This window comes from Cebidichthys violaceus, unplaced genomic scaffold (assembly GCF_023349555.1).
Source record: "Cebidichthys violaceus isolate CVI_PGR_0920_01 unplaced genomic scaffold, fCebVio1.0.p SCAF_100, whole genome shotgun sequence".
NCBI classification, from domain to species: domain Eukaryota; kingdom Metazoa; phylum Chordata; class Actinopteri; order Perciformes; family Stichaeidae; genus Cebidichthys; species Cebidichthys violaceus.
In genome coordinates this window covers 177,105-188,269 of record NW_027176264.1, presented here as the reverse complement: position 1 = coordinate 188,269, position 11,165 = coordinate 177,105, and the positions used below count along the sequence as shown (strand labels likewise).

At 39.0% G+C, this 11,165-nt stretch overlaps 2 protein-coding genes across 2 annotated transcripts; both read right to left on the bottom strand.

The window, feature by feature from the left end:
- Positions 1–512: 512 nt before the first annotated feature.
- LOC137886126 (E3 ubiquitin-protein ligase TRIM21-like) lies at positions 513–5,010 on the bottom strand. Its single transcript, XM_068728415.1, has 2 exons — positions 4,912–5,010; positions 513–2,646 (listed from the first exon to the last, which is right to left on the bottom strand). The coding sequence occupies exon 2, from the start codon at positions 2,635–2,637 to the stop codon at positions 1,009–1,011; it is 1,629 nt and encodes a 542-aa protein (XP_068584516.1). The 5' UTR covers positions 2,638–2,646; positions 4,912–5,010; the 3' UTR covers positions 513–1,008.
- A 455-nt stretch (positions 5,011–5,465) lies between these two features.
- Positions 5,466–9,047, bottom strand: LOC137886110 (E3 ubiquitin-protein ligase TRIM39-like). The gene is made up of 2 exons (XM_068728414.1): positions 8,926–9,047; positions 5,466–8,166 (listed from the first exon to the last, which is right to left on the bottom strand). Exon 2 carries the CDS (start codon positions 8,157–8,159, stop codon positions 6,705–6,707), a length of 1,455 nt encoding a protein of 484 aa, XP_068584515.1. The 5' UTR covers positions 8,160–8,166; positions 8,926–9,047; the 3' UTR covers positions 5,466–6,704.
- Between the last annotated feature and the right edge of the window lie 2,118 nt (positions 9,048–11,165).

The window sequence follows — 11,165 nt, the reverse complement described above, 5'->3', positions numbered from 1 at the left end:
CACAGAGTTCGGTCTGGGAGTTGTCCAGGTTTTCATCTTGGAACCTAAATCCATTCACAGTGTGTACCACAAATTTGTACTTAAGATCAGTACTTGATTAAATGTACTTGGTTACATTCCTCCGCTGTTAGGAGAAGTCTGTAACTCTGTCCAGCTCTCACTCTCCACAGCCTTATCCATGTATTGACGCCTCAGCAACTGTTTCCATCACCGCTGGTGCTTATTGAGACGTTCTGTCCGGCTCTTGCGATTCGGCAATATCGGCACTGATCGACCCTCGCGTCCACTGGCCGGAGCAAGATGGATGGGGCATGAAAAGTTTGGATGAGTCATTCATCTGCACTTTAGAGGCGGGACGGGGTTGGGGCATCTGAGCTGAGAGGCTGAACTTTCTTCTGAGATACGTTTTGTCCCAGCAGAAAGTTCACGAGTCGCTCAGAAGTTTAACAGAGCAAAAGACAGATGTGATTTAGAACAAGACCTTTATTTTAAATACAGCATTTTTCCTCATTTTGTCCCTTGGCCTTCATATATTTATCTTGTCTTTTTTAAAGTAGTGTGATTATATGTTATGTGGAAACTGCTGATTGTCTTCTTGAGACCTTTATTCATTGTTTGCATCATTTCCTGCTCTGCATGCTACTTGCAAAACGTATTATTTATACAATGATCAGACAATAAAACATTTTGATTTGGCACCCAGATTTTTAAAGAACATGCAAATGCTTTAAGTACATTGTTTTTGATGATTAAATAGTCTTGAAGGCAATTAATACAGCTATAAAAAAGAATTAATCTACATTAGATGACATCAATCAGTGGTTTAAAATATGTGTGTTGGAGTAGTAGCAACGTGAAAAATTAAAGAAAAACATTTACAGAGAAATAGAAAAAAAACATTGATCAGAGTGTGAAAAATCAATAATGTATACATCGTAAATCACCAATAAAATAGATTTGTTATATTTATTATTAGTGAAGGTTACTGTGGAAAATGTAGTGGTGGTTCTACCCAGTATGATTGACAGAAGAGATGATCAGAGGAGTAGAGTTTTTACCACCATAATCAAGACCAGGACCAAAGAATGGGTAGATTTTCTCAGTGAAGCAGCAGCCAGTAAAGGAGTAGATAAGAGCTGCAGCATCAACATCATGAAAGGAGACCAGACCCTCCTCATAATCCACAAACACCCCCACCTTCTCAGGCCAAGACTTCAGAGAGAGACAGACTGGAGGGTCAGCCCAAGCTTTGTACTCATTCTCATTCCTTAACCATATCGTCCAGTAACCTTTCTGAGGAGTCCATGTGATGAATCCCTTCCTGGTGATCGACTCTCTGACCACTCCTAAATCCCACTCAGTCTTCCCTTTAACCTGAACCTCGTAGTAAAATCTTCCTGAAGAGAAACTCTGCTTTGCTAAGACACCAGCACAAATATCAAATCTCTCTGGATTGTCTGGTAGATTCTTCTTCACATCACCAAGTTTAACTTGTTTTCCATCATCAGACAGGATGAGATATGGATGTGCTGTATTAGGATCAAGTGTCAAGTGCTGGACCCTCTTCAGCTCGGCCTTAAACACCGTCATCTGTCTACTGAGCGTCTCCTCCAGCTGATTCACAGCTCTCACCACAGTCCCCTCATATGAAGGTGGACTGAATCTGACTCCTGTCCAATCCTTGGTGGGTGGAGCAGTGTTCAGGGTCCTGAAGCTCTGGAGGAGGTGGAGGTGGTCTTCAGAGCGTGAGAGCTGCTCCACCTCAGTGCCTCTCTTCTTCAGCTCAGAGATTTCCTGTTCCAGCTCTTTGATGAAGCCTTCAGCCTGTTTCTCTGTCTTTCTCTGCTTCTCGTTGATCGTGTCGAGGAGCTCGTTCATTCTTCTCTCAACAGACTCCTTCAGAGCGGTGAAGACCTGAACACCATCTGATATCTCTCTGCCTGCATCTTCCTCACTGAGCTCCACTGAATGTTTGATCTCCTGAATCTTCAGTTGTCTCTTCTGGATCATCTGCTGAATTTCAGCCTCAGTCTTCCCCAGCTTGGACTTCTTTCCTTCATATTCTTCTTTCAGAGGAACAACATCATGGTTCTTATGGTCTGAATAAGGGCAGAGCCTACAGACACACATCTGGTCGGTCTTACAGAACAGCTCCAGCAGTTTATCGTGCTCCGTACACATCCTGCCTTCCAGGTTCTCCACAGGGTCAATCAGCTCATGTTTTTTCAGACCTGATTTTGTCAGATGAGGCACCAGGTGAGTCTCACAGTAGGAGACCAGACACACCAGGCAGGACTTCAGAGCCTTCAGTTTGGTTCCAGTGCAAACGTCACAGGGAACTTCTCCTGGTTTGGCAGCTTGTTGCTCTGAGCTGCTGCTGCTGGCTTTCTGTTGAGCTGACTGTCTGAACTGAGCAGCCATCTCAGAGATGAAAGTATTGACCTGCAGCTCAGGACTTGTGTAGAAAAGCTTGTTACAGTTTGGACACTGATGGGGATAATTAATGTCCCAGTGCTGAGTGATGCAGGCTTTACAGAAGTTGTGTCCACATGATGTGGTGACAGGATCAGTGAACACATCCTGACAGATGGAGCACAGAAACTGATCTTCAGTCAGCAGACAGCTGGCAGCAGACATATCTACACTCTGTGTGAAAAACAAAACTGTTAATACATATCTTTTGATTATTTGTTTTAATAAAACCAAACTATGATTAGTAGAATATAAGGAGTCATCTGGAATTATGTTATGTTATATGAATTTGAAGTATCAATATCATAATATTTTGTATTATTTCCTCTTGCGATACGATATCGGTACACTGGCGACTATCAAAATAATATGGGAAAAAATGCAGGCCCTCTAAACAACTGCATTGGGAACGCTGAAAAGAAACTAATTAGCTACACTAGCATCTTTAGCACTGAGGTCCAGTGGCTGCTCCAAACCCCTCATGGGTCTAGGAGAGTCCAACTCTCGATACCATTAAAAACCACAAAACTGCTGTTTGTATCATCATAGCCATGGTCCTCCGGTTTTAAACAGCCTGCTGTTTGATTTATGTTCTTGAGATGACACATGAACATGGACAGGTTGTTATTGTTTGTGTGTTTAAGAGGCACAAAGCTAAAACAATATGCACTATCTCAGTTGTCAATGCAGTGAATACATACATAATTCAATTTGTTTGGCATTTTTAAGGGTATTTTTCTTCAGTTACACAGATATTAATATGTATCGTAGATGATTGTCCTGTAATGTATCACAGAATGGTATCGTGATACCATCCTTATTGTGGGTAACATATCGTGATAGTCTCCTGATTTACTTATTTGTTAACACTAAACTAGTGAAGGTGGATCACTCTGCCTTTTATTCTCTGTTGTTTAACATCATATTTTAAGGCTGCCTCTGGCTGATCCCTGCCTGCTGCCAGTCACTTATATGACTGTTGCATTTGGGAATTAGATGCCTGTTGGTTACTCAAAAAATAGTAAGAAAAAATAAGAACACAATGATAAACTAATTTGACGTCTTAAGCATTGCAGTGATGACATCCTAAGCTCTCTGGTTATTGTTAATATCAGGATTTAAATCTGTAAAATCCCAATGGAATTTGACTTTAAAACCCCAAAGAAAGCCACAATGTGATCCCTCAATTACTGTCACATTACGCATTAAATAATAAAATAATATTGCTAACCTGCTGTTCAATCTGTTATTAAAGTGAAAATATTTTTAAAGCAGGCTAAATATTTTAAATATTGAACTTAACCAGTGGCGGCTGGTCAATAGAGCCACAAAAAATAAATAATAATAACAATAATAAATTATACAAATTGTCAATATTTGTGTTTTTGAAATATGGAATGCACCCAGTAATATGTGTAAAATATGACATCTGCGCAAAATATATGCTTTTCCTGTATGTCCTCTTCGCCTGTCTGCATGTCTCAGCAGCTCTGGGGCCATGGAGAAATAGTCCACAGGAGGCGGGTCTATATGAATGTATGACATACAATTTAGTCAATCAGTGTCCTCAAATAGATTCAGCCATGGGCAGAATTGGTTTTCTCGTCAGGACTAGTCTCTACAGACGAGCGCCACCGCGAGCCCTGCTCCTCCCAAGACCCGTTTGAGAGGAGAACTTTTGGCGGAGAAACTACAGCTGAAAGAGCTGATCCCAGATCAGCCTGACCTCACAATCAGAGAGCAGACTAGCAGGAAAAGGAAGCAGTCCATCTACTTATTATTTATTATATTATTATTATATTATACTTCTTATTAACTTCTCTAGTAGCTGTACACCAGACAAGTCTGGCTAGCTGGATGCAGTCATGCTAACAACTTATTTAGCTTTTTAAAACCACAGGGACAGATCCAGCATGGACAGTTATGGGAGTGAGGGATGAGGAAGTAAGGAAACATGAGAACACCAGGGCACACATGGAGAACTCTGTCAAGCAGCCATATTAGGCAAAGTGAACATCTTTTCTTGTACATAGTTGTCCTCAGGCTCATCTGCTTAACTTGGTCATTGAGACGTCAACATTTAATTGAGATGGTAAATTAACAGTGAAAACTCTTCATAGCTTAATTTAACACCATTATTCCTAATTACACTTCATGTTTACTTCTCCTGGTTTTGAGTTTAAGCAGGAAACAGGTCAGTGAATTAGCTTAAGCTAATGCTAGCTGTGACTGTATTCTGTCTAACCTTTAACTAGTCAGAGTTCAGTCACTGTGGTTTAGTTTCTACCTCTGATGGTTTTATCTAAAATGACACATTTCTACGGCTTAATATTCTTTATATGATAAAACAAGATGTAAAACAGTCAGATTCTGGTTTGAACTAAACTTGGACTAAATACTTAGTGAGTGTATTTAGTCTTTGTAGAACAGTGTACTCACCAGTGTTTGTCAGAGACTCTGTTGTGTTGTTGAGAAAAATCTGCTGGATTCAGTTGAATGTTTCTTTACAGAGAAACAGAGAGACTTGTCTCGACTGCAGCTCTGCTGTCGCTCAGACTAACTTTCACTTTCATTTCAGGTAAAGTGACTCAGCAGCTCACCTCTTTCAGTGTTGCTCCTCCTCTCAGTGAGGGAGTGGTGGAGGAAGTATTCAGATCCTTAACTGAAGTAAAAGTACTAATACCACAATGTTAAAATACTTCACTACAAGTAAAAGTATTGATTGTGCAGTACAATGTTTCACGATTATATCTGCTGCATTAATGTGTATGTTGCATGTTTTTAACTCCTTTATATCCTGTTGGTTAGTTTAATCTACATCAATGCATCATATTATATAAGATCATCATATGTTTGTAGAGTCTCTGTCCTGTGAGAACCACGTATCTCTAAAAAGAACAAACAGCCTGTTTTCAGCTTTGTGACGATACATTTTCCAGCTGATCCAAGAGGTTTTAAAAAAAGTTTATTTAGCTGAAGAAGTAGGAGGATTTTCTTAATACATAAAGGAACACTTCATCCTTCAGTTTATCACAAACATTCAACATCAACACATAAAGGAACACTTCATCCTTCAGTTTTTCACAAACATTCAACATCAACAGATAAAGGAACACTTCATTCTTCAGTTTATCATAAACACTCAACATCAACACATAAAGGAACACTTCATCCTTCAGTTTAAACATTCAACATCAACACATAAAGGAACACTTCATCTCTCAGTTTATCACAAACATTCAACATCAACACATAAAGGAACACTTCATCCTTCAGTTTAAACATTCAACATCAACACATAAAGGAACACTTCATCCTTCAGTTTAAACATTCAACATCAACACATAAAGGAACACTTCATCCTTCAGTTTATCCCAAACATCACAAACAAATAACATCAATATATCTGGAGATACGTGGTTTTACCTGGACAGGAAGAGGATGAAAAACTGTCACCTAAAAAGTAACTAAAGCTGTCAGGCAAATGTAGTGGAGTAAAAAGTACAATAATTGCCGTTTAGATGTAGTGGAGGAGAATAAAGTAGCAGAACATGGAAATACTGAAGTAAAGTAAAAGTACCTACTTGAGTATGAAAAAAAGAAGAAAGACAAATCCAGTGAAAACTTTCTGTTTATATTCCATTGAAGATTTGATCACTTTGTGTTGAATCATCACAGCAGCTAATTTTTTTGTGATCAGAGTTTGTTGATTAATTTTTTACCAATATGAATTAAGAATTAATCTTTTATTTACCCCTGAAAACACACCAGACAGAGATCCCTTATTTTGTATGTTAATTTGAAAATATAAAAACTAAAAACATCAAGAAAAAAAACTCGGCATGGCAAACTTATTATATTATGAACAATGATTAGACAATAAAACATTTAGATTAGGCAAGCAGATATTTAAAATGCTTCTTATTTCTGAGTACATTGTTTAAGATGATTCAGCAGTTTTGAATCAGGTAATACAGTCATCAGAATGAATTAGACTACATCAAATAATATCAATAGGTGGTTTAAAATATTTGTCTTGGCGAAGTACGTAAGTAGCAATGTGACACAACAGAAAAACCTCTTCAGAAAAAGATGAAAAAACGCATTGAACAGAATGTGAAAAATGAATAATGTATACACCGTACATCACAAATCATTTTTATATTATATTTGTATAGTATTTGTACCATCTATTATTAGTGAATCTCTCTGTAGAAAATCAAGTGTTTGTTCTACTCAGTGTGATTGACAGGAGAGATGATCAGAGGAGCAGAGTTTTTACCACCAGCATTAAGACATGGACCAAAGTATGGGTAGATTTTCTCAGTGAAGCAGCAGCCAGTAAAGGAGTAGATAAGAGCTGCAGCATCAACGTCATGAAAGGAGACCAGACCCTCCTCATAATCCACAAACACCCCCACCTTCTGAGGCTGAGACTTCAGAGAGAGAAGGACTGAAGGGTCATCAAGAGCTTTGTACTCATTCTCATTCCTCAACCATATCGTCCAGTAACCATTCTGAGGAGTCGGTGTGATGATTCCCTTCCTGTTGATCGACTCTCTGACCACTCCTAAATCCCAGTTAGTCTTCTCTTTAACCTGAACCTCGTAGTAAAATCTTCCTGAAGAGAAACTCTGCCTTGCTAAGACGTTAGCACAGGTATCAAATCTCTCTGGATTGTTTGGTAGATTCTTCTTTACATCACCAAGTTTAACTTGTTTTCCATCATCAGACAGGATGAGATAAGGATTTGCTGTATCAGGATCAAGTGTCACATCCACTGCAGACTTCTGGACCCTCTTCAGCTCGGCCTCAAACAGCTTCTTCATCTGTTTACTGAGCGTCTCCTCCAGCTGATTCACAGCTCTCACCACAGTCCCCTCATATGAAGGTGGACTGAATCTGACTCCTGTCCAGTCCTTGGTGGGTGGAGCAGTGTTCAGGGTCCTGAAGCTCTGGAGGAGGTGGAGGTGGTCTTCAGAGTGTGAGAGCTGAATCACCTCAGTGCTTCTCTTCTTCAGCTCAGAGATTTCCTGTTCCAGCTCTTTGATGAAGCCTTCAGCCTGTTTCTCTGTCTTTCTCTGCTTCTCTTTGATCGTGTCGAGGAGCTCGTTCATTCTTCTCTCAACGGACTTCATCAGCTCAGTGAAGACTTGAACACCATCTGATATCTCTCTGCCTGCATCTTCCTCACTGAGCTCCACTGAGTGTTTGATCTCCTGAATCTTCAGTCGTCTCTTCTGGATCATCTGCTGAATTTCAGCCTCAGTCTTCCCCAGCTCGGCCTTCTTTCCTTCATATTCTTCTTTCAGAGGAACAACATCATGGTTCTTATGGTCTGAATAAGTGCAGAGAATGCAGACACACATCTGGTCGGTCTTACAGAACAGCTCCAGCAGTTTGTCGTGCTTCGTACACATCCTGCTGCTGCTGGCTTTATGTTGAGCTGACTGTCTGAACTGAGCAGCCATCTCAGAGATGAAAGTATTGACCTGCAGCTCAGGTCTGGTGTAGAAAAGCTTTTTACAGTTTGGACACTGATAGGGGACATTAATGTCCCAGTGTTGAGTGATGCAGGTTTTACAGAAGTTGTGTCCACATGGTATGGTGACTGGATCAGTGAACACATCCTGACAGATGGAGCACAGAAACTGATCTTCAGTCAGCAGACAGCTGGCAGCAGACATATCTACACTCTGAGGACAAGTGTGGAAAAAATTAAACTGTTATTACATATCCTTTGATTATTTGTTTAATAAAATCAAATTATGATTAGTCGAATATAAAGAGAGTCATCCTGAATTATGTTATTTCATTATATGATTTGCTGAATTGATACCGTAATATTTTGTATTATTTCCTCTCGCGGTACGATATCAATAAGATAGCACTAAACTAAAACAATATGCAATATCTGTTTAATCTCAGTTGCAGAGAGACTGTTCACATATTGTGCAATGATTTGGGAGAGGTTTAAACCTTCAAGCGACATCTTAACCAGTAACATATAAACTGATATTTATACATCTGAACAAATCTCACAAGTGTTCCCTTTATTATAACACCAAAATTATTCAAATACACCTTGTGGCTGCAGAGATAAACTATTTTGGTAACACTTTATAATAACTACATACTATGAAGCATTAGTTAAGTATGAGTTAACACTTAATTCATAATTTATAAAGCATTGTTCCTACATTAACACTCATTAGTATGCAATTTATAACAACAGTTATAAATGTTTTATTCTTGATTAATAAGCTAGTCTATTATGTGATTGGTGATTATGTTTTCATACTTTATACATTTTTATCTAAAATGACACATTTCTACGGCTTAATATTCTTTATATGATAAAACAAGATGTAAAACAGTCAGATTCTGGTTTGAACTAAACTTGGACTAAATATTTAGTGAGTGTATTTAGTCTTTGTAGAACAGTGTACTCACCAGTGTTTGTCAGAGACTCTGTTGTGTTGTTGAGAAAAATCTGCTGGATTCAGTTGAATGTTTCTTTACAGAGAAACAGAGAGACTTGTCTCGACTGCAGCTCTGCTGTCGCTCAGACTAACTTTTACTTTCACTTCAGGAAATGTGAATCAGCAGCTGCAGCTCTCCTCTTTCAGTGTTGTTCCTCCTTTCAGTGAGGGAGGGGTGGAGGAAGTATTCAGATCCTTAAAACCTCTTGAACCCTAACCCTATTTTTAGGCCTTTGCTCGAAAATTGCACACCCATACTAAAAAGAGTATATCTCTGCAACCACAAGGTGTATTTGAATAATGTTGGTGTTATAATAAAGGGAACACTTGTGAGATTTGTTCGGATGTGTAAATATCAGTATATATGTTACTGGTTAAGAGTAAATGAAGATGGCACACAGCACAAATTGAAAATGTTCAGTTTTGCCGGAAAAAAAGCACTCACTTTCAGGATTATTATTTCTTTGGAATGATGTAGCTGAAGGTTTAAACCTCTCCCAAATCATAGCACAATCCTTACGCAGAGCCCTGTCTCAGCGACCCATTGGTTGATTTCAGTGATTGACACCTCTTTTGACGCATTAGAGTCAATAGAATTGAGCTATACACACGAGGAAATGATTGACAGCACTGTTAGCCAATCAGAATCAGCAAAGTGTCGTTCTGTGACGCGTACTGGCTGTGTCCCGAAAATTTCATCCCGTCTCTCATTCTACTCCAATCACCTAGGGACGCCCATACTCATTTAAATGTAACACCGGACATAGTTGTAATGTATCCGGTGAAATGCTTTTATCACGGATAAACGACTACGGTCAGAGAAGTTTTACAACAATCGTTTGATGAAGCGATGCGTATTGCTGGTGTTCGTTGGCTCATATCTCGCTGATGCTGTGTTCTAGCTGGATTTGGTGCACATGTCCAGAATCCATAGGTTGTCTGCTTTCTTTTGAGGTATGGTGTATGCGTATTGCATAAAATACCACAGCGGTATAGCCAGAAATGTGGCGAGTGGGTTGCCTAGGTGGCGCTATATGGATTTTGATATTTGGTAATAACTTTAGTTAGCTTTTGAGTTGTGTTTGGAGCATGTAAAAACGGCTTACATAGTCTTGTAGCCCAGGCTCTGCTGTTTAATCTGAAGTACAACATCATTGTATTCATTCTTTATAAGTGCATTCTTATTCACTATGTACGCTAAACTTTCTCCGCTACAATATTTACCTCTAAGATGTAGTGGATGAAATGATAAATATAGTAAGTGAATCTTTTGAGGTGAGAATATTTGTCACATATAATATATAATATATTCACTCTGTGAGAAAACTTTCCAGGCGATTCACAGCTCCATCCAATCTAAATTTTGTCAACACTAATTAAATAATGCCGCTGTGTTTTTTTTCTTCATAAATGAGCCGAGAAATGATTGTTATGGGCATGATAATAAAAAAAAAATAGGTCCTTGCATGCCCACTAATCTTGTGTGACAATGATTTGTCTCATAAATCATTGATGTGAGGGGCTTCGAGGTTATTCAGTTTAGAGATTAAAAAAAAACCTTGTTGACTCTCGGCTTGTCTGGAAACACAAAGTGCTGTAAAGAGTTGTAAATAACAAAGACGTTGCTCAACGTGTTTGTTCAAGTTTTCTACAATCGCTGAACTTCATCACGTACATCAGTAAGTGAATGCATCACTTCGTACTTGTCTTAGACCAACGTATCTTCATACAACGGTTCTGATGAAAAGTCACTCATTATTTGTGTGTTTTCCGTTTTCCGATCAGCAACATGTGTCAATTTCCACTCGTTTCATGCATACAGTCTTTTCACAATAAAATTCCCTCTTCACAGGAAACTACTCAGTTTTAGGAAAATATCATCATTTGGGTTAAACAAACAAGAGAAGTGCAAATAAATCAACGTTGACTTCTGGTTTAACATGCAGAACAAACAGCGGTGTCCTGGCTGATACTTCCCAGTATTCACACTTTAATAGCCCTTATTTAAATCGTTAGGCCCTAAAAGTTATAAAATGCACTAACAGCTGAATCCAGAGTTCATTTCCTCCCTCCGTTCATGCAAGTGGCTTAGGGATCGGGGTCAAAGAAAACACTAGTGCACTTGCGCTATAGGCCCATGGATACTGAAGATCCAATATGTGGGCTGGACCAGGCGGCAACCTCCGGTTCTGAAAAGTGAAGCCAATGAGA